Source organism: Erinaceus europaeus, chromosome 5 (genome assembly GCF_950295315.1).
Source record: "Erinaceus europaeus chromosome 5, mEriEur2.1, whole genome shotgun sequence".
Taxonomy (NCBI): Eukaryota; Metazoa; Chordata; class Mammalia; order Eulipotyphla; family Erinaceidae; genus Erinaceus; species Erinaceus europaeus.
The window spans coordinates 88,998,733-89,023,306 of NC_080166.1; the positions used below are offsets into that span (position 1 = coordinate 88,998,733).

The following is a 24,574-nucleotide window of genomic DNA, read 5'->3' on the forward strand; positions in this document are numbered from 1 at the left end:
TCAGATATAAAGCAGAGCTAATTGTTGACTATGGACTCTGAATTCTATTCCACTGGTCTGTGTGACTATCTTTGGTCCAGTACCAGGCTGTTTTGATTATAGCATCTTTGTAGTATGTTTTTGAGGTCAGGAAGTTTAATACCTCCATTCTTGCTCTTTTTCTCTTAGGATTGCTTTAGTTATCCTGGGTATTTTCTGTCTCCAGATAAACATTTGTATCTTTTGTTATACTATCTCAAAAAAAATTGTCAGAGCCTTCATAGTCAGATTCAATTTTAATTGCTATGATTGTTTTTCCTCTAATGTATCCCAGCACTCTGAGATATATAATGAAATCTGCATGAAACAGTTTTGAGAGCTGTGGAACTCTGATACGTGGTTTAGAGAATGGTTCAAGCTTGGTTTTAAGTGTTACTTGTTAACACCAAAGGGAAAACAACTAACCATTCAAACACTGTTATAAATTATTTTACTCTAATTTTATCTCATGCATGCTTTGATTTATTTTAAGGCAGCATTCCATTCATTGTATCTATTTTACTTGAGTAACCTTATCTTCATAAGTAAGGCACCTTTTTTTTCATTATAAGACGGCTAAATATTACTGTGTTGTTTATTTTATTAATGACAATTTTATTTGATCATGATGTTATTGATGCACTGAATTACTCTAAATGCATGCTTGAAATTCTTCTAAATCCACTGTACAGTTGTTAAACATACTCAGCGTTTTTAACCCAGCAAAAAAAGATCTCTTGCATTCACTTAAGAATTAACTTGTAAGCCAAAAATGACAGATGTAGTATTACAGCTGAAAAATAAACTGGATGAAGAAATCATCTAAATGGCAGAAACATTTGGACAACTGCCCAAACGCCTTTTAAATTCCTTTCTCTTATCCTGTAGCAGTCATTGTTGCCACATTGATGGCAGTTTTATACATTTTTTTCTACCTGCTTTTCTTTCAGTTCATAAAATTTCACAGTTGAAAGGGAAAGGCCTGACATATCTGAATTCTGTTTTCCTATAATTTTATATGCATATTTTTAGGCTTCAGTAATTGATCTCTGAGGTATCTGAATTTTGTTTCACTATAATTTTACATGTATATTTTTAGGCTTCAGTAACTGATCTCCTAATTTTTATTGAAAATAATTTTGATTCAATCTCTAGGTATGTTCTTAATTTTTTAAAAATAATTTCTATCATTGGTGACTTAACATTGGTTTGTAAAGTTAACAGATCTCGGGTTTATAATTTCAAAATTTTTGTATTTCTATAGAGATGTGTGTGTGTGTGTGTGTGTGTGTGTGTGTGTGTACAGTTCACTTTACCTATCACTAATGTTCTTTTTTTAAAAAATTTTTTATATTTATTTTATTTATTTATTCCCTTTTGTTGCCCTTGTTGTTTTATTGTTGTAGTTATTATTGTTGTTGTTGTTGGATAGGACAGAGAGAAATGGAGAGAGGAGGGGAAGACAGAGAGGGGGAGAGAAAGATAGACACCTGCAGACCTGCTTCACCGCCTGTGAAGCGACTCCCCTGCAGGTGGGGAGCCGGGGTTCGAACCGGGATCCTTATGCCGGTCCTTGTGCTTTGCGCCACCTGTGCTTAACCCGCTGCGCTACAGCCCGACTCCCCACTAATGTTCTTAATTCTAAAATTGTTATAATATTTAATAGCAAAATATGAAAGAAAATAGTTGGCAAAGCAGTACTGCAAAAAATAAAAACTTTATATTTTCTGTTTTAGTATCAACAAAAAGAAAACAATTTGAGGTATATTTTCTGATAACTGATAATTGTTCTAAATAGCATTTTATTTATTTTTAAAGTATTTTTTAATGAGATGGGTAGGAGGAAGGAGGGATGGGGAGAGAAAACCAGACATCACTCTGGAACATGTGCTACCAGAGGTTGATCTTGGGACCTCATGGTTGAGAATCCAGTGCTTTTTCCACTGCACCACCTCCTGGACCACTAAATAGCTTTTTACATTCAAAACTTTCACATGTTCATATCAGTAAATTTGTGCCACCCCATAGAGTGATTTTCAATTAGAAAACAAGTGTTTCCCATTAAAGGGGCATTTATTTCAATGTTCCAAGTTGGCATGTAATCTGAATAACAGAGGATTCTGTCCTATGCTACTTTCCAGTGATTTATAAATTATTATAATTGAAGAATATAATCAACATCAGATGAAAATTTTGATATTACATTCATATGAATGTGAATACATAAATGCGGTTTTTTTTTTATTGCCACCAGATTTATCTACTAGGCTTGATGTCTGCACAATGAACTACCTGCTCCTGAGGCCATTATTTTTTTTAATTTTCCTTCTTTTTATTGGATAGGACAGAGAAAACTAAATTATCACTGAGGATTGACCTTGTGACTTCATACTTGAGTATCCAAGGCTTTATCCACTCTGCTACATCCACAGTTAATGCTTTACCCAGTCCTTTCATGTAAATAAAGTCTCCCATTCCTAAGCCTTGAATGAGATATTGATGTGTTTATTCTCAGCATTGCAGAATATGCTATGCTATTTGGAGTTTAACTCATCAAAACCTGAATACCAGCTGGGGTAGATAGCATAATGATTATGCAAAGAGACTCTCATGCCTGAGGCTCCAAAGTCCTAGGTTCAATCTCCCCTACCACCATAAGCCAGAGCTGAGCAGTGCTCTGGTAGAAAGAAGGAAAAAAAAAAAAATTATAAAAGAAAAAAAGAACCCTGAACACTTTTCTTCGGGTTAACTGCTTTGTAGATAATTCTTTTTAGTTATTTATTTTATTACTTTTATCTTTTTTATTTTATTTTTATTTATTTGATATAGACAGCCAGAAATTGAGAAGAGGGGGCTGGTAGAGAGGAGAGAAACAAAGAGACACCTGTAGCACTGCTTCACCACGTATGAAGCTTTCCCCCTGCAGGTGGGGACTGGAGGCTTGAACCCCAGTCGTTTCACATTGTAACGTGTACTCACACAGGTGTGCCACCACCTGGCCCTACATAATTCTAATAATTAATTTTCACCTTTGAACATGTCCTTGTACTTCTAGCCCCAAAATCTGTTGCACAATGTTCTTTCAGAGCAAAAGTTCATTCTGGGACTTTCCATTACCATTTTTAGAGAAGTGTGTGATATTTGGGTGATTCTTTTGTTGTTGCTGTTATTAATCTCTTTATTGGGTAAATGATCATTTATAAGACTGGTATTACATGTTACAGTTTCACATCTCCTTATGATGTGTGTCTGCACACAACAACCTCCAGTGAACTATTATCTTCCTCCAGTTTAGGACACTTGTCTCCCAGCCCTCTTTTCACTCATTTCCTTACCTCGATAAAGTCTTTGCATCTTTCTTGCTGTCTTTTTTTTTTTTTTGAATCAGCCTTTTAATGAAGATGTCATAAAAATGACAATTCCTCATCATTCTACATTAACACTGCATGTTTCTGAATAGAGAGATCAGTCACCAGTGAATTGCTTTTCTGTGACACTTGAGGATTCATTCCTGCACCTCTTTTTGCTTCTCACTTTTGAGTGAGATCATCTGGTTTTCATCCTCTTTGTGGCTTATTTCAGGTAATATGATTCCTTCAAGTTTCATCCAAGTTGTCACAGAAGAGGTTTCATCATTTCTTACAGTTGTGTATTCCATTATGTTTGTACACCACACGTTCTGTAGCCCCTCGTCTGTCATTTGGATTACTTCCCAAATTTTGGCTGTTACAGATAATGCTTTAGTGAACATGGGTGTGCCTAGATCTGGCATACATACTTTGTGTTCTATGGATAGGTCCCCAAGAAAGGAATTGCTAGATTGTATTGTAGGTTCTTTTTTTATTTTATTTTATTTTAATTTTTTTTACCAGAGCACTGCTCAGCTCTGGTTTATGGTGGTGCAGGGGATTGAACCTGGGACTTCGGAGCCTCAGGCATGAGAGTCTATTTGCATAACCATTGTGCTATCTACCCCTGCCCTGTTTTTTTATTTATTTATTTATTTATTTATTTATTTATTTATTTATTTATTTATGAGAAGCATAGGATGGGGAAAGAGAGAAAGAACCAGACATCAATGTGGTACATGTGTTGCCAGGGAATGAACTCAGGACCTTATGCTTAATAGTCTAATGCTTTATCCACTGTGCCACTTCCCGGACCACAATTATATTTGTAATATTTTGAGGAATCTTCAAACTGTTTTCCATAAGGACTGGACCAGTTCATATTTCCCACCAGCAATTTCTTTTTTCACCACATCTTTCTTTTTATATGGGTGATTCTTATGGAAACTAAAAACCCAGATACCCATATAACGTAACACCTAATCTAACCAACTTTGAACTTGGGGATGAAAAGGTTCTGAGGATAGTTGGATATTCTGGTGATATGCTAACTTAGAAAATGTTTATTTAAGTGGTCCAGGAGGTGGTGCAGTTCTGTCTTTCTCATTAATAAATAAATAAAATCTTAAAAAAAATAAAATATTTATCTAAGAAAGACAGAATAAAAAGCATTACTCTGGTGTTGAAACTTAGCTTGAAAGGGGTAAGGGAGTTGTGGGCAAGTAAAAGGATTCACAGCAGGGAGCTGAGAACAGGTTTAAAAATAGAAGGTTTTATTAGGGTGAAACCGGTAAAAGGCAAAATAAGCAATTATCCTTAGGGGTTAAGGGTACACTAGGTCCATAAAGTCTGAATATAGATATAAAAAGTTTAGTCTCATAAGATAAACAGTTATCAGCTGAAGTATAGGTTGCTCATGGCTGTAGAGGGGTCTAAAAGTTTACCAGCTAGCAGAGTCACACGTGCTCAGTTCCCAGGAGAAGTAGCCATGGTGGATACCTGGAGCACCTCCGCCGACATGCTTCTGACCAGGAGAAGAAGCAGCAGCCAAAGAGCCTGAGCTGCTCCAAGTCCATGCTTTTATAATTCCCTTTTCTGTGTGTCCAGACTCAGGCTGATGTCATTTGTATGCTAATAGTCCCAGATTACTGTTGGGGTCACAACACTCTGGCATGTGGAGTACTGAGGATCAAACTCAGAACCTTACTGTTGCAAGTCCTGCACTCTACCACTGTACCACCTTTCCAGTGTGCTGGACTTTATAGACTTTATAGACCTCTTGAAGTTATACACTGTTGAGTTAGAATGTCAAGCATAAAGTTGTTAGTGAGTGAATAATATTGACTTAGTTTAAATATGATGTTCACATTAGTAGGATGAAATAAGACTTCTGAATCAACAAAGTTAAATGTGAAGGGAAAAAAAAGTAATAGGGAGTTACCTGAAACTGTCAGTCTGTGCTCCTTTCATTGTCCTTTCCTTCATGCTGACACTGCTTTTGTAACTCTACTGGCTCTTCAACCCATACACAGTTTAACTGAGCATATTAAAATAACAAGAGTTATTACATAATGATCTGAGGCAGAGTCTTTCACTGTGTAAATAACATGGGCACAGATTAGTCCTCTAGATTTACTATTGGCTTCTGGAAGTATTGGTTTACTAAACTTAGTATTCTCATATTTCTAGGTGATAATTCTTTAGATATCCTTTTTAATATAGGAGGAGAATGATAGTATTAAATTTCCAAGTACCATGTAAGTGAATAAAAACAGGTAGAACTGGAAGGTTAGTCTTTATAGTTTCCTATTTGGAGATGACATTCATCTCAGAATTGCCTGTAGTACTACGGTTTCATAAAAAAGGCAAATTTGGGGGGCCAGGTGGTAGCACAACAGGTTAAGTGCACATGTCTCGAAGCATAAGGATCCCAGTTCAAGCCCTTGGCTCCCCGCCTGCAGGGGGGTCGCTTCACAAGTGGTGAAGCAGGTATGCAGGTGTCTTATCTTTCTCTCCCCCCTCCTTTCTCTGTGTTCTATCCAACAATGACAATGACAGCAATAACAAAAGCAATGATAAACAACAAAAGGGAAAAAAATAGCCCCAGGAGCAGTGTATTCATAGTGCAGGCACTGAGCCCCAGCAATAACCCTGGAGGCAAAATAATAATAATAATTTTAAAAGGGCTGATTTTGTGGTTTAATTATTTTAATCTTTTTTTATTATTGGATAGAGATAGAAATTGAGAGGGTAGGGGGAAACAGGGAAAGAGACAGAGAGACACTTGCAGCCCTGCTTCACCACTTGTGAAGCTTTCCCCCTTCAGGTGGGGACCAGGGGCTTGAACCTGGGTCCTTGCACACTGTACAGTGAGCACTTAACCAGGTGTGCCACCATCTGGTCCCTGGTATAATTTTTCAAAACAACTATTTATAAAATAAGTAATAAAAAAAAAAGGAGGTGGTGGGTAGATAGCATAATGGTTATGCAAATAGACTCTCATGCCTGAGGCTCCAAAAGTCCCAGGTTCAATCCCCTGCACCGCCATAAACCAAAGCTGAACAGTGCTCTGGTTAAAAAAAAAAAGAATAAAATTACTAATCACATTCTGAAGTGTCTTATCCGGAATGTAAGTAGTTAAGTCTAGTGTGCCTAGTAGTTTAACATACAAAGTAAGCATTAATTTTAAGAATTTTATGCATTTATTCTTTTTTATGATTTCTTTTTTTTTTTTTTTTACTAGAGCTCTGATCAGCTCTGGTTTATGATGGTGCTGGGGATTGAACCTGGGACCTTGGAGCCTCAGGCATCAAAGTCTCTGCATAACTATTTGCTATCTAACCCCACCCCGTTTATTCTTATAAAGACAATTTACTCTAAGAAGTACAAAGGCATTTTCAGGTCAGTGAAATGGTAAATTGCTAAATGTTTTAATGAATAATTTTTACTAGTATACACGAGTGATTATAATCAAAATGAGATAGTGTGACAAGACTATGAAGAAGTTGGCACCCTCACAATTACTGGTGGGCATGTAAATAGTACAACACTGGGAAGCATTTTATAGTTCCTAAGTTATATGACATCAAAACTATTTTCCTAGCTAGATGAACAAGATAAATGGAAATATAAAAATAATAACCCTAACCCTAACAGAAATGTCTGTGTAAGTCTCTATAACAATATTGTTCAAATAGTAAAAAATAAACACCCTAAATGTCTCAACTAATGAAGAGATAAACAGAATGTGGTTAAGCACACATGGCTCTAAACACAAGGACTGGCGTAAGGATCGGGTTGGAGCCCCTGGCTCCCGACCTGCAGGGGGTCACTTCACAAGCGGTGAAGCAGGTCTGCAGGTGTCTATCCTGTGCTTTGCACCATGTGCGCTACCGACCGACACCCTGAATGAAGTCTTCTATCTGTGTGTTCTTGATGACCTTAACAGTTGCTTTTTTTTTTTTTTTTTTTTTTACCAGAATACTGCTCAGCTCTGGCTTCTGGTAGTTGGGGAACTGAACCTGAACTTGAGACCTTGGAGCCTCAAATAACAGTGTTTATGTAACCATTATACTACCTCCCCCTCCTGCCTTAAGCTCTTACCATATTCTTTGGTCACTGCTTTTTTTTTAAAATCATATTCTTAAGCTTATTTACCCTACTTTTAGCAACTTTGATGTTTATCTGTCTTCTCCAGAAAACCAAGTTCAAGGGTGGAGGTTAGATAGCATAATGATTATGCAAATAGATCTTATGCCTGAGGCTCTAAAGTCCCAGGTTCTGTCTCCTGTACCACCATAAACCAGAGCTGAGCAGTACTCTGGTAAAAAAATAAATAAGTAAATAAATAGAAAGATGGAAAACCAAGTTCTTTAGGAGGGGGGATTGTACACACATTTTTTTTAAAAAAGTATTTATTTTCCCTTTTGTTGCCCTTGTTGTTTTTTAGTTATTGTTGTTGATGTTGTCGTTGTTGGATAGGACAGAGAGAAATGGAGAGAGGAGGGGAAGACAGAGGGGGAGAGAAAGATAGACACCTGCAGACCAGCTTCACCACCTGTGAAGTGACTGCCCTGCAGGTGGGGAGCCGGGGGCTCGAACCATGATCCTTAGACCAGTCCTTAAGCTATGTGCCACGTGCGCTTAACCAGCTGCGCTACCGCCCAACTCCCTGTATACACATTTAAAAAATATTTTATTTAATTTATTTATTGGATTAACAAAGAGAGAAACTGGGAGAGAAGGAAGAAATAGAGAAGGAGAAAGACACAAGCTTCACTGCTTCAGTGTAGGTCACTCTGCAAGATATGGGTGCTACCTGGTAGGTGAATGATCTCTTTCATCCTCTGAATAAATACATTTTAATAGCATCTAGCTTTATAACTGTTTCCTAATAGCTCCCAGATAACGCATGACAAGGCTTTGTTTTGTTTTCTCTTAGAATATGGTCAACCTAAAACATTTTCAGAGTTGTAATATGTGATTTGTATGTTAAATGGGAATATATATTTTTTAATTTTTTTGTTTATAAAAAGGAAACATTGACAAAACCAAAGGTAAGAGGGGTACAACTTCACACAATAAATGAGAATATTTTTATTACTTGTTATACCTATGTAAGAGTATCAGTGTTGGAATAGGCTTTGTAGTTACATGTCTATGTTTGTAATTTTTATATTATTTTTGCTTGCAATATCTAAATGTATTGGCTAAATTTAAAAAATTATCTTACAAGTTGCAAGAGTTTGCATTTTAATGTACACATTTCATACTGTTCTTCCCCATCTTACATTAGTTGTATTTAGAACAAAGCAGTAAACCTACAACAGTGCTATAATTTAAGAAGGTCTAAGAAATGTATAGAAATTAAATCATTTTAAGCAACATAACTGAAATTTTCCTTCACCATTTTTATCTTAAATGTATTACAAAATTTCAATACTAACAGGAAATAATTATTTTGAAATGGAAGGAGTAAAATAGGAAAAGCAATAGAGGAAGCTAATTGGTATGTTTTATGCCCTGGACTTAACATATTTTCACACATATGCCTAAATTATTTACAAAAGCTTTGCTGAGTAAATGTAAGTTATTAGCAGCACAATAGTATAGAGATGTGGGAAAATGGATGCAATGTTTATATAAATCATTGAGAATTCTTTGTAATCTCCTAAATGTTCTGTTTACACCAGGTACAGAGAGCTACAACTTAGTACAGAAAGTAAAGTGACAGAATTTCTCCATCAAAGTAAGTTAAAGTCATTTGAAAGTGAGCGTGTTCAACTTATACAAGAGGAAACTGCGAGAAATCTTACACAGTGTCAACTGGAATGTGAAAAATACCAGAAAAAATTGGAGGTACGAGTACAACCTTTTTTTTTTTTTAAACAATATGACATAGAAGATTCATAAGTACAGGCCTACATAATCTTGAGCTTTATTTATATCTTGCACAAACACAATGGAAATCTTTTCTTTTCAAAAAGATGTTATGCCCTAAAGGGCTGGAATTAGGGGGACAAAAAAAAAGTCCCATTCAAAATAACAGCTAGAAATATATATATATATATATATATATTTTTCCCCCATGGTTATAGCTGGAGCTTGGTGCCTGCACTGCAAATTGTTCCTGGAGGCCATTTTCCCATGTTGTTGCCCTTGTTGTTATTGCTCTTGCTGTTGGATAGGACAGAGAGATAGAGAGAGGAGGGGAAAACAGAGAAGAGGAGAGAAAGAGACACCTGCGGACCTGCTTCACCCATGAAGGCTCCCCCCCCCCCCACCGCCGCTGGTGGGGAGCCGGGGGCTTGAACCGGGATTCCTGTGCCGGTCCTTATACTTGACACCATGTGTGCTTAATCTGCTGCACTACCGCCTGGACCCCAGCCCCCCCCTTTTTTTTAAATAAACGATGAGAGACAGAGTGATGGGGGTGGAGGGAGAGGGAGAAGTACCATAGGAAGGAGATATGAAACACATTGCAGTACTGTTTCACCACTCCTGAAGGTTACCCCCTGTAGGTGAGGACCAGAAATTTGTGCTCTAATGGGTGAGTCATCATCTTATCTCCTGCATTTTATTAAACATATTTCAGAATAACTAAATTAGTGGATCTTAAAGACCCTATTAATTCAGTGCTTTCACAGTTTTTTTTTAACTTATTTATTTATTTATTCCCTTTTGTTGCCCCTGTTGTATTGTTGTAGTTATTGATGTCGTCGTTGCTGGATAGGAGACAGAGAAATGGAGAGAGGAGGGGAAGACAGAGAGGGGGAGAGAAAGACAGACACCTGCAGACCTGCTTCACTGCCCATGAAGCGACTCCCCTGCAGGTGGGGAGCCCGGGGGCTTGAACTGGAATCCTTATGCTGGTCCTTGCGCTTTGTGCCACCTGTGCTTAACCCGCTGCACTACCACCTGACTCCACACTTTCACAGTTTTATTTCTTACATAATAACGGTGCTTTGGTAAGAATTGGGAATGAACCTTCCAGCAATACTTGGACACACACACACACACACACACACACACACACACACAGTTGAGCAGTGTGCAGAATTCCTTCAAAGGTGGTAAAGCAGGTCTGCAGGTGTCTTTCCCCCTGTCTGTCTTCCCCTCCTCTCTCCATTTCTCTCTGTCCTAACAACAACGACATCAGTAACAACAACAATAACTACAACAACAATAAAAAAAGGGTAACAAAAGGGAAAATAAATATATTTTTAAAAATTTTAATTTAAATTTTTTTAATTAACCTTTTATTGAGAGCTTAATGGTTTCTAGTACAGTTGTTGACACTTGGGTGTAAAATCTACATTTAAAAAATTTTTTTATTTGTAAAAAGGAAACATTGACAAAACCATAGGATAAGAGGGGTACAACTTCCAACTTTGCACAGTTCTGACCACCAGAACTCTGTATCCCATCCCCTCCCCTGATAGCTTTCCTATTCTTTATCCCTCTGGGAGCATGGACCCAGGGTCATTATGGGGTACAGAAGGTGGAAGGTCTGGCTTCTGTAATTGCTTCCCCACTGAACATGGGCATTGACAAGTCCATCCATACTCCCAGCCTGCCTCTCTCTTTCCCTAGTAGGGTGGGGCTCTGGGGAAGCGGAGTTCTAGGACATATTGGTGGGGTTGTCTGTCCAGGGAAGTTTGGTTGGCATCATGCTAGCATCTGGAACCTGGTGGCTGAAAAGAGAGTTAATATACAAAGCCAAACAAACTGTTGACCAATCATGGACCTAAATGCTGGAATAGTTCAGACGAAGAGTTGAGGGTCCCCCAATTTTGTAGATAGCTAGTAGGCATATTTTAGTTAAATTCCAAAGGGCCTGTGGCTATACTAGGTTCCCCCCCACCTTTTCTTTTTGCCCCTGAGCCTGAAATATGATATGCAGGTAGATCCAAGTTATTGTCTGGGGAGATGATGTCATGGCTGGAAAAGGGGCCAGCAAGCTGGATCAGGGAAGAGAGTAGCTCCCTAATATGGGAAAGGGGTATAAATATTGTTGACTGTAAACCCCATCGATTTGATGTGATCTGGGGCCCATAATCAGCTTAGGAGCCTATGTGACCTCTGCATCCCTTTAGATCTGAGATCACATTCTGTGGTCGTAAGAAAGGTAATTACTAATTAAGTGCCAAAGTCAGAATTGAAATCTATATTCTTAGCCATAATATTCTAATGTTTCTCAGGAAATACTTCATTACCTATACTGTATTAGGAAACTTCATAATTTAGTCAGGACTGGTAAGTGACCATTTTAAAAAGTTAGAATTTAATGTAGCCACTAAAATAACTTTGACTGCTGGGAAAATTAAATAAACCTTTAAAAAATATTTCTTTTTTTTTTTTTATTTTAAGGAAACGAGTTTTTTGGTTTTTGTATTATCTTTATTTGTTTATTGGATAGAGACAGCCAGAAATTGAGAGGAAAGGGGAGGATAGGAAGGAAGACAGAGAGACACCTGTAGCCATACTTCACCACTTGTGAAGCTTTACCCCAGCAGGGAGGGGTCATGCAAGGGCTCAAACCTGGGTCCATGTGCTTTCCACCAAGAATGCCACTGCCCAGCCCCTGAAAATATTTCTTTGTCACTAGAGATGTCTCTCTCTCTCTCTCTCTCTTTAGCTCATTGTTATAATTACAATGATTGTGTTAGGTAACATTCAAAATGGAATTTTCTTTTCACTTTTACACAGAATCATTCCAACTTTCATGTGTCTTTCTTTCTAGATAAGGCCATTTACTGATACTGTTTAAAGTAACACCTCACATGTACTTTCAATGTACTAATAAAATGCTTCATAAATTTTTTGTTTAAAAAAAGATAATACTTAGAAATATGTGTTTTGTTTTCTCAATCATCTAAATTGATTTTTTTGTAATTAACTTACTAAAAAAAAAAAAAGGCCTAAAAATACCTTAGCATTGTGTTTTTGACTTAACTGTTAACATATTTAATTCTCCCTTTGCAAATATCTTTCTTCTACTATCAGGTTTTAACTAAAGAATTTTATAGCCTCCAAGCCTCTTCTGAAAAACGCATTACTGAACTTCAGGCACAGAACTCAGATCATCAGGCAAGACTAGACATTTATGAGAAATTGGAAAAAGAGCTTGATGCAATAATAATGCAAACTGCAGAAAGTAAGTCTCTCCCAGCTACCTACCATCCCTGTGACCCCTCTACTCCCCTCCCCTCCCCTCCCCTCCAGCTTTCTTTTTTCTCTCTGGGAACACAAGGGAAATTGGTGTTATTTCTATAACTACCTTGGTAAATTTCTCTTAAAAATGTAGATGACAGTATATTTTAATTATCATTTTCCTATTTTAAATATCAATGTATCTTTATTTTAGTAGGTGGATTCAAATGTGTATGCATATATTATATATATATATTTTTGTGGTGTCCTCATTCAGCAGTTATTAAATGTTTACGTACTGCCACAAAATGGAAGTGTGGAGTTCATGTAATAATTCTTGCTTATTCCTAGTCTACCTTGAGAGATAAAATATTGACAAATAATTAAATAAAGGAAATTAAGTGCTATAAGCAAGAGATAGATAGGTTTTGTATTGAAGTACAGAAGAGATTCGGAGTTAATATTTACCGTGGAGGGATATATATCTGTGAGGAGAAATAAATTGTGAATGAATTGAAAAGGAGAGTTAGAAATTCATTGTATTTATTGAATGTACTATGAATATATTTGAGTGTACTGTGTCATAATTTTTGAGTTATATTTTATTTCATTTTTTCTTATTATTATTTCCCTGTATGATCTTATGGGAATACTTTAAAAGTATATATTACTTATTTATGAGAGAAAGTAGATAAAAGACAGAGCAAAAATCAGAGTATCACTCTGGCACATATGATGCAGAGTATCAACTCTGGACCTCATGCTTCAGGGCTCAGTGCTTTCTCCATTGCACCATCTCCCAGGCCAAGCTAATACTTTTAACTGACATTTTACTAGTGACTTTGATATTTGCTTTAGAACATTTTTAATTTAGAATAATGAAATTATTCTTATCAGTATGTGTTTAAACCTTAATTGACTTTGAGTCTAGACAGTATTTTAATGATCTAAGTTGCATTTTCTTCTAAGAACAGTATTCTATTTATAGATCAACTTAAGAAAAAAAAATTTAATTTGAAAAAGAGAGTGTCACACAAGGCAGAGGACATAGAAAGAGGGCCAAGACTTGCAGCTCTGAGAAACAAACTGAAATTTTGAGACTTGAAAGTCTGATGCTGTGCCAGTTGAACCATCTCCCCAACCATGAAAAAAATTTTTTTCATTCTTCTTCTTTCTTTCTTTTTTTAAATATATATATATATATGGTCAAATTCTGATAACCACATAATTTTCATGTTTATTTTCAATTTTTGAACTGGCACAAGATTAATCTTTATAAAATGCAGATTTGATCATACCATACATCTACTTTAATGCCAAGTCAGATGATGTCACTCACATGGAACATAGGGAGCTGAAACACATGAACTCACAAACAGAAAAAAAAGAAGTGACCAGACTTTTTCTAAGACTTTACAAGAAGTATAGTGGTTATCACTGGAAATATGAGATGGAGAGGGAATCACAGAATTTTGGTGGTAGATGTAGTGTGGAACTAAAGCCCGGGGAGAGAAAGACAGATACCTGCAGACCTGCTTCACCGCCTATGAAGCCACTCTCCTGCAGGTGGGGAGCCAGGGGCTTGAACCTGGATTCTTACGTGGGTCCTTGCGCTTGGCGCCACGTGAGCTTAACCCGCTGCTCTACAGCCCGATTCCGTTAGCATTGTATTTGGGAGACCTGGAGAAATGCCTCTGAGTTAGAATGTACCCTGGAGTCAGTAAGGTCCTGGATTCTATCTCTGGTACTGCATAAAAATAACTTTTTTAGGGGACAGGTGGTGGCACACTTGGTTGAGCTCACATGTTACAAAGTGCAAGGACCCGGCTTTGAGCCCCTGGACCCCACCTACAGGGGGAAAGCTTTGTGAGTGGTAAAGCTGAGCTGCAGGTCTCCCTCTGTCTCCCTCTCTATCACTCCCTTCCCTCTCAATTTCTGACTCTATCCGATAAATAAATATTTTTTAAACAGTATAAAAAAAACTTACCTATAAAAATAACTTTCTAAACCAAAAGTTTGTACTTGAACTCCTACACAGTAAAACAAGAAAGAAATAAGAAGTAAAAAAGGGGGGAGGAGTATGTAAATAAGAAAGAAAAGAGTCATACTGTGTTTCCAGACATAGAAAAACACTTGATGAAATCTTTCTACAAAGTTATTTAAAAATATATAATCTGGGAGCAGACATTTGGAATTTTTAAAAGAAATTTTACTTAAAATAGTGTAAAAAGCACAAAAGTGTATAAATTTAACAACAAAAAAGAGAAGCAAAACACTGTTAGGACAAATAAGACATATATATATATATATATATATATATATATATCATGTATTCTGTAAATGCACTGCTGTCTCAATCGTAATGCCTTGTTAATGTTTTCATATTCCATTTATATGGAAATGGAAAAGATATTTTAAAAAGGCCATTTCTGATAGTTCCACAGCACATCTACTAGAGAGGCTGGAATTAACAAGATTGACATTACCAGAAAGCATTAGAAAGAATGTGGAACAACTGGCATTTCTTATAAAGTCAATATGTACTGATTTAGCAGACCCATTCTTATTGACCCAGAGGGAAAAAGCATATGCATGCAAAGGCTCTTCTATTAGAATATTCATAGGAACTTTATTCATAGTAGTGAAAATACTAGCAACAGCTCAGGTGTCTACCACAGGAAGATGGTTAAGCAAACCTTCACAATTTTACATGGTAGAATAATACTGCTCAGTACAATAAAATTTAACTATTTATTGCTTAACAGCATGGATGAAGCTGAGCTATTGTATGCTTCGTTTAATATGTCCTAGATGAATAAATTAATTTATTTTTATTTTTTATATTTCCTTTCGTTGCCTTTTTTTATTGTTGTAGTTATTGTTGTTGTTTTTGATGTCTTTCTTGTTGGATAGGACAGAGAGAAATGGAGAGAGGAGGGGAAGACAGACAGGGGGAGAAGAAAGATAGACACCTGCAGACCTGCTTCACCGCCCGTGAAGCGACTCCCCTGCAGGTGGGAAGCCGGGGGCTCGAACCACTATCCTTAGGCCAGTCCTTGCGCTTTGCGCTGCGTGCGCTTAACCCACTGCACTACCGCCGAACTTCCAGATGACTAAATTTATAAGATGCTTTAGAAGCAGCAGAAATAATCTATAGTGGGAAGGATGGCTATTATCAAAAATTAACTGGATAAAAACTGGGAAATGTTATGCATGTACAAACTATTGTATTTACTGGCAAATGTAAAACATTAATTCCCCAATAAAGAAATAAAAAAAAAATTAACTGAATAAGGAAAGACATGAAGGAACTCTCCAAGGTATTGAAATGTTTTGCGTCATGATAGGCTCTGTGTTAAATAATATTTCTCGGGGGTCGGGCGATGGCACAGTGGGTTAAGCGCATGTGGCGTGGCCCAAAGCGCAAGGACCGGCATAAGGATCCCGGTTTAAGCCCCCCCCCCCCCCCCCCCCCCCCGCTCCCCACCTGCAGGGGAGTCACTTCACAGGCGGTAAAGCAGGTCTGCAGGTGTCTTATCTTTCTCTCCCCCTCTCTGTCTTCCCCTCCTCTCTCCATTTCTCTCTGTCCTATCCAACAACGAACAACGTCAACAATGGCCATAATAATAACCACAAAGAGGCTACAACAACAAGGGCAACAAAAGGGGAAAAAAATGGCCTCCAGGAGCAGTGGATTCATGGTGCAGGCACCGAGCCCAGCAATAACCCTGGAGGAAAAAAATATATATATATTTCTCAAAGCTCATTGAATGGTAGACTTAAGATTTATGTTTCACTTACATTTTATTTAAGAAAAAGTGCTGTAAATAAATATTGAAGTTTACTTGATAATTTACATGTTGAAATGTTGAGGGGTGAGGGACTGATGCTTGCACCTTCAAAATGGGTAAGAGATCATGAATGATGAAAAGATGTGTGACAAACAAATATAGTACCATGTTTAATTTGAAATACAGATGCTGAGTGTATTTACACTAATTTCAACTTTTACAGATGAGTAAATATTTTCTATAATTCTCTAGGAAAAATATTGAAGTTACACAGGCTGGGAGATGGTGCAGTAGATAAAACATTCAACTCTTGTTGGTTTATTTATTTATTTGCCTCAAGGGTTATCACTGGGGCTCGGTGTTTGCACTATGAGTCCACTGCTCCTGGAGGACATTTCCCCCCTTTTTTTTTGTTGCTCTTGTTGTTTATAGTTGTTGTTATTATTGTTGTCGTTGTTGGATAGGACAGAGAGAAATCCAGAGATGAGGGGAAGACGGGGAGAGAAAGATGGACCACTTGTGAAGTGAAGCGGATCCCCTCCCCCCAACAGCGAGGGAGGCAGGGGCTCGAACCAGGTTCCTTACGCTGGTCCACACGTTTTGCGCCATGTGTGCTTAACCTACTGCTACCGCCTGGCCCCCTCTGGTTGGTTTATTTAGTTAGTTAGGATAGAGACAGCCAAATTGAGAGAGAAGGGGGAGACAGGGAGAGAGACAGAGAGACACCTGCAGCACTGCTTCATTGCCAGTGAAGCTTCCCTCCTGCAGGTGAGGACTGGGCATTTGCAATATGGATCCAAAGCATTGAACTTATAATCATAAGGTCCCGAGTTCTATTCCTGATATCTCCAAGTGCTCAAGTGATGCTCTAATTTTATCCTCTCTTTCTCTCTCATTAGTGAATAATTTTTTAAAAAATACAGAGAAGCTAAAGTACTTTTTTTTAAGTACTATGACATGTAGGGTTATCATTCAATTGAGCAAATTTCAGTTAACATGAAGATGATTAGACTTCATTTATTCAGATCTAACCATAGCAAACTACAGTATCCTGTTTACACTAGATTATTCATCACAATTAAATAATTATTATTGGGGTATTTGAGTTTAGTTCTGATTTGTCTTGTCAAGCTGTTAAAAATTCATGTATTTGGGGCCCAGTGGTAGCGCAGTGGGTTAAGCGCACGTGGCGCAAAGCACAAAGACCGCCTAAAGATCCCCGTTTGAGCCTCCGGCTCCCCACCTGCAGGGGAGTCGCTTCACAGGTGGTGAAGCAGGTCTGCAGGTGTCTTTCTCTCCGCCTCTCTGTCTTCCCCTCTCTCTATTTCTCTCTGTCCTATCCAACAACGACAATGACAATAATAGTAACAACAACGATAAACAACCAGGGCAACAAAAGGGAAAAAAAAAATCTGTGTATCACCCAAGAGCTAAATAAATCAATTTTTTTGGTATGTACATAGGAAGTCAAGTCCTCACAAGTACATGATTTCACTATTTTGAGCCACTTGTTCATTCAAGTAGAGAGAAAAAGAGAGAAATATGGAGAGATGCTGCAGTGTCATAGCTTCTGCTGTTGCCATGTCCCCTTCCATATAGTGCCTGAACTCCAACCTAGGCAGCATTCATGGAAAGATGAATCCACCCCAGAGCACTCTCTCTCTGTACCCCCCCCCCCACATTTTTAAATGAATTTCTAATTGACAAATTCAGGGAACTTCTACCCATCCTCATCCTGTTTGTAAATTCCATAAGTCATTTGTCACATTTCTCAAAAAATTCATCTGTGTTATTTTGTGTCTTGCTCTTTTCCATAACTTTTAATATCTCTTCTGCTACCCAGCCCTCCCTGATAGGATGTCTGTCCCTCCCTTCCCATCCTCTGCAATTCTTTCTACTCTCTGGGTAATCTAGGCATTTTTATTGTCTTTATTTATTGGATAGAGACAGCCTGAAATCGAGAGGGTAGAAGGAGATAAGGAGAGAGAAAGAGGAACTCCTGCAGCACTGCTTCACCACCTGCAAAGCTTTCCCTCTGCAGGTGGGGACCAGGGGCTCAAACCCAGTTCCTCACACATTTTAAGATGTTCACTCAACCAGGTGCACCACCGCCAACCCCCTTAAAGTCTAATTCTCCAAGTAGCTTTTGTCAACCTTAATTGTTCTGTTCCCTTATTCTACTTCATTTTCTTAAATTGTCTAGAATCCAAGTTAGTTTATTTTCTCTCTTTTAAAAAATTTTTTCATTATCTGTATTCATTTATTGGAAGGAGACAGTCAGAAATCAAGAGGGATGGGGAAGATGCACTGCTTCACCACTCACAAAGCTTTTCCCCTGCAGATGGAGACCAGGGGCTTGAACCTGAGTCCTTGTGCATTGTATCATATGCGCTCAACCAGGTTTGCTACCACCCAGCTATGTTAGTTTCTTTTTCCATTGCTAATATGGGCCATGTCTCAATTGTGTTACTTATTTATTTATTATTTTGTTCCATTCTCTCTACCAGAGTACTGCTTAGCTCTGGCTTATGGTAGTGCAGGAGATTGATTGAACCTGGGACTTTGGAGCCTCAGGCATGAGAGTCTGTTTGCATAACCATTTCTACCCCTGCCTCTCAATTGTGTTATTAGTGTAATTTGTGACATATTGTCTACTACCAAACTAGACCATCCCTTTCCCCATTGCTGAATATTTTTTCTGTAATATCAATAATGACAACAAAAAAGCTATAATCATGCCATCATTTTGTACTTATCGCTATTAGTTTCTTGCTGGGTGTAAATTTCCAACTCAGCCAAATAAACAGTAGTTTAGCTACAGTTGGAACTAAACCTACTTTGTTTTGTTTTTGACCAAAGCACTACTCAGCTCTGGTGGTGTGGGGAATTGAACCTGGGACCCTGGAGCATCAGGCATGAGAGTCTCTTTGCATAACCTTTATGCTATCTACCCACCCTTAAACCTATTTTCATTCTTCCTTCCTTTCTTTCTTTCTTTTTTTTTTTTTTTTTTTTTTGCCTCCAGGGTTATCTCTGGGGCTTGGTGCCTGCACTATGAATCCACTGCTCCTGGTGGCCATTTTTTCCCCATTGTTGTTGTTGTTATTGTTTTTGGATAGGACAGAGACAAATTGAGAGAGGAGGAGAAGGTAGAGATGGGGAGAGAAAGATAGACACCTGTAGACCTGCTTCATTGCTTGAGAAGTGACTCCCCTACAAGTGGGGAGCTGGGGGCTCAAACTGATCAATCCTTGTGCATCCAAGTTCTTGAGCTTCATACTATGTGTGCTTAACCTAGTATGCTACCGTCACCCCACGACCCCCTCAAACCCACTTTATACTACCATTGTTTTCCAGACTAATTACCACTTCTCTCACAATTAATTAAAGTTTCACAACTCTGTCCTTTATACTTATATACTTATACTTATATACTCTGTCCTTTATACTTATATACCCTCTGCACTTTGTCTCCCCATACCTTGTAATGCTGTAGCCTAAGAGAAATAGTGGCACACAGATAACTTTGCTTTGTGCTCTAAAATCAAGTACATCCTGTTAATACCAGTCACCATATTGTATAGTACATTACTTATGTCTTTAAGTCTTAACTAGGATAATAACCCATGACATACTAATCCATTAAATTAAAATGTAGGGGCTCATTAACATGTAACTGGAGGGCTTCTGAGGTAGTAACTAAATTTGCCCTTCTTTATGAGTTAGAACTACTGGAGAGAAACATGAGTTAGATTGTAATCTAAATGCTAGCTCTAGCTCTAGTCAAGCTGAAGAAATCAAGTTGGGCATACAGTCATATATTATAGTTGATAAAACTCTGTGGACCATGGTGTCTGTCATCTCTTATTTCCACATGTCCTTCATTACTAATAATCCTCCCTCTGAAAACTGATCCTCTCTCCCTCTCTCTCTCTCTCTCTCTCTCTCTCCTCTCTCTCTTTCTTTTTTAATGAGAAAGATAGGAGAAGAGAGAGGAAAACCTAGACAGTACTCTGGTACGTGTGCCACCAGGGATTTAACTCGTGACCTCATGCTTGAGAGTCCGATGCTTTATCTGCTGTACCACATTCCAGACCACTGGATCCTGATTCTCCATGAAAAATTAAAGACAGAGGGTGGGTGGGGTACACCCTGTTGAGCACATATGTTGCAAACTGCAAAGGCCTGGGTTCAAGGCTCCATCCCTACCTGCACAGGGGAAGCTTCACAAATGGTGAAGCAATGCTGCAGGTGTTTCTATCTCTCCCTATGTCCCACTTCTCTCATTTCTATCTCTATCCAATAAATAAATAAATAATAACAAATGCTTTAAAAATGCTAATAGGTGAGTTAAATTCCTTTTAGTGAGTATTTTGTTTTGGTTGTTTTTTGGATAGAGATTGAAAGAGATCACAGCAACAAAGCTTCCTGCAATGCAGTGGGGGTTGGATTTGAGCCTGCTGGTATGCCTGGTAAAACAACACACTATCCAAGGGTTACATAATAGCAAAATTTAAAAGTAAGCATTCTGGACTGGGAAAACAGCATCGTGATTATGCATTATCTTTATTTATTGGATAGAGACCGTCAGAAATCGAGAGGATATAGGAGATAGAGAGGGAGAGAGGGAGACACCTGCAGTCCTGCTTCACCACTTGTAAAGCTTTCCTTCTGCAGGTGGGGATCGGGGGCTCGAACCTGGGTCCTTGTGCACTGTAACATGTGTGCTCAACCAGGTGTGCCACCACCCGGCCCCCTAGTTAATTAATTTTTTAATAGTAAGTCTTGCTAAGTTTTTTCTTTTTTTTTCTTAACCCAGAGCACTGCTCAGCTCTGGCTTATGGTGGTACGGGGGAATTGAACCTGGGACTTGGGACTTTGGAGTCTTAGGCATGAGAGCCTGTTTGTATAACCATTATGCTATCTACCCTCCACCTGTCTTGCTAAGTTTTTTAAAATAATTTTTGAAAGGCCATTGGAGGTGGAGGAGATAGCATATGCAAATAAGACTTTAATGCCTAAGGCTCCAAGGTCTCAGGTTCAATGCCCCACACTACCACCATAAGCTAGAAATGATTACTGCTCTGTTTTTAAAAAAATCATCAATACATTCTTGAAATTGAGCATTTTTCACATTTCTGATTAAATGCATAATTTTACTATAGCAAAGATAAACGTATTCTTCTGAAAAAAATTATTTTTAAAAAATCTTTCCTGGGAGTCGGGCTGTAGCGCAGCGGGTTAAGCGCAGGTGGCGCAAAGCACAAGGACCAGCATAAGGATCCCGGTTCGAGCCCCGACTCCCCACCTGCAGGGGAGTCACTTCACAGGCGGTGAAGCAGGTCTACAGGTGTCTATCTTTCTCTCCTCCTCTCTGTCTTCCCCTCCTGTCTCCATTTCTCTCTGTCCTATCCAACAACGACAACTACAACAATAAAACAACAAGGGCAACAAAAGGGAATAAATAACATAAAAAATAAAAAATAAAAAATAAATCTTTCCGAATTGAAAATAGTCATTATATAACAAACTTCATGCACAAAAGCCTTTGAATCATTCAGAATAGCACATCTATGTTATTATGCTTTTTTATGAGAAAACATAATGTGTCTTATGATATAATCCCTTATACCTTTTAAAAATAAGTGGAACAAATCCAAGTAAGCATAGACTTTAAGAAATATGTATCTAGTTACTGTTTGAAATTATCCATTAGTCCTTCTAATGCACTTTTCCCCAATTTATTACTACCTCTTTTTTTCCCCTTTCTACTGCGCTTTTTAAGATAAAGAAGTCACTTTACATAATACATTTTAATGTTTTCCAGTTGAAAATGAAGATGAGGCTGAAAGGATTCTTTTTTCCTATGGCTATGGTGCTAATGTTCCCACAACAGCCAAAAGACGACTAAAGCAAAGGTAAAATCAATACATATTTGTTTTACTTATCTACTTGAGCTAAAGGTAATTACATTATGCTTTTTGATAATGTGCTGAGTTGAGTGACAAAATTACTTTGTTCTTAGCATGCATAAATATTAAATTACTCACAGAATAAAAGATACTAAATAACAATCATGCATTTCATGTATCTTTAAGTGAGTTTAATGGTTAGTAGAATAGAGGTCTATATTAGACTTTTCCTAGAATTAAGTTCAGTGGTAATGGAATGATGCTTATTTTATTTTCATACTATTTCAGGTGTATTTCAACTGTTTTCATACCCAAAATATGGTTAAATCGATGGGAATTGTGTGGAGTTGTACCCCTCTTGTCCTATGGTTTTGTTAATGTCTCCTTTTTTAATAAAAAAATAATTTAAAATATATATATATATGGTTAAATCGATTAATTGTGCTCTTTCTTTCCTTTTTTTTTAAAGACATATATATAAAGATATATAAAGACAGATACATAAAGAAAGAGACTATATTGCCAGGTGGTGGCATAGTTGGTTAAGAGCACACATTACAGTGCACAAGGACCTGGGTTCAAGCCCCTGGTCCTCACCTGCAGGGGGAAAGCTTCACAAGTAGTGAATCAGGGCTGCAGGTGTCTCTTTTCCCCTCGATATCTCCACCACTTCTTTAAATTTGTCTCTATCTAATATGTAAATAAATAAAATATTTTTAAAAAATAGATAGTGGGGGCCGGGTGGTAGCTCAGATGGTTAAGTGCATGTGGCATGAAGCACGAGAACTGGCATTAATGATACTGGTTCAAGCCCCTGGATCCCCACCTGAAGGGGAGTTGCTTTACAAGCGGTGAAGCAGGTCTGCAGGTGTCTATCTTTCTGTCCCCCTCTCTGTCTTCCTTTCCTCTCTCCATTTCTTTCTGTCCTATCCAACAACAAAGACATCAATAACAACAACAATAATAAATACAACAACAATAAAACAACAAAGGCACCAAAAGGAAGAAAATCAAATACAAAATAGCATATATATTGTGGTTTGAAAGTATAAAATAGCTTGTGAAGACCAAAATTTTTGTTTATTGATTGCTTTATTTATTTTTCTTATATTTGGCAAGACAGAGAGACAGTGAGAAGGGAAGAGAGAAAGAGATACCTGTAGCATTGCTTCACTACTTGTGAGACTTCTCTGTCATTGTACCATCTTTTTCCTCTCCCCCCTCCCCTTTCCACTCCCAGCCCAGATAGTGGGGAATGGTCTTGAAACTCAGCTCTTTGTTCATGGCAATGTGTATGCTCAACTAAGTTGACCACTGCCTGGTCCTGACCAAGAAGTCTTCTTTTTTTGTTGTTTTAAATTTCTTTATTGGGGAATTAATGTTTTACATTCAACAGTAAATACAATAGTTTGTACATGCATAACATTTCCCAGTTTTCCTTATAACAATACAACCCCCACTAGGTCCTCTGTCATCCTTCTTGGATCTGTATTCTCTGCACCCACCCACCCCAGAGTCTTTTACTTTGGTGCAATACGCCAATACCAGTTCAGGTTCTACTTGTGTTTCCTCTTCTGATCTTGTTTTTCAACTTCTGCCTGAGAGGTGAGATCATCCCATATTCATCCTTCTGTTTCTAATGTATTTCACTTAACATGAATTTTTCAAGATCCATCCAAGATAGGCTGAAAACGGTGAAGTCACCATTTTTTATAGCTGAGTAGTATTCCATTGTATATATATACCACAACTTGCTCAGCCACTCATCTGTTGTTGGACACCTGGGTTGCTTCCAGGTTTTGGCTGTTACAAATTGTGCTGCCAAGAACATATGTGTACACAGATCTTTTGGGATGGGTGTGTTGGGTTCCTTAGGATATATCCCCAGGAGGGGAATTGCAGGATCACAGGGTAGGTCCATTTCTAGCCTTCTGAGAGTTCTCTAGACTGCTCTCCACAGAGGTTGGACCCATTTACATTCCTACCAGCAATGTAGGAGGGTTCCTTTGTCCCCACAACCTCTTCAGCATTTGCTGCTGTTACCTTTTCTGATGTATGACATTCTCACAGGAAGCAAGTGGTATCTCATTGTTGTCTTTATTTGCATTTCTCTGACAATCAGAGACTTGGAGCATTTTTTCATGTGTTTCTTGGCCTTTTGGATCTCTTCTGTGGTGAATATTCTGTCCATGTCCTCCCCCCATTTTGGGATGGGTTTATTGTCTTGTTGTTGAGATTTGCAAGTTCTTTATGTATTCTGGTTATTAGCCTCTTGTCTGATGTATAGCATGTAAAGATCTTCTCCCATTCTGTGAGGGGTCTCTTGGTTTGGGTAGTAGTTTCTTTATCTGTG

The 24,574-nt window shown here is 38.0% G+C and overlaps 1 protein-coding gene across 5 annotated transcripts in view; it reads left to right on the top strand.

Moving 5' to 3' along the window:
* The window catches only part of PIBF1 (progesterone immunomodulatory binding factor 1), a 215,576-nt gene that overhangs the window by 94,728 nt on the left and 96,274 nt on the right, over positions 1–24,574 (top strand). For all 5 annotated transcript variants that reach the window (XR_009549985.1, XR_009549986.1, XM_007526802.3 and 2 more), the window contains exons 11-13: positions 9,059–9,224; positions 12,372–12,522; positions 22,137–22,227. Coding sequence is in view for 3 of the 5 variants with exons in the window: in XM_007526802.3 (XP_007526864.2) it covers positions 9,059–9,224; positions 12,372–12,522; positions 22,137–22,227 (408 nt within the window). In the remaining 2 variants the exon portion in view is untranslated. The remainder of the gene's footprint in view (positions 1–9,058; positions 9,225–12,371; positions 12,523–22,136; positions 22,228–24,574) is intronic.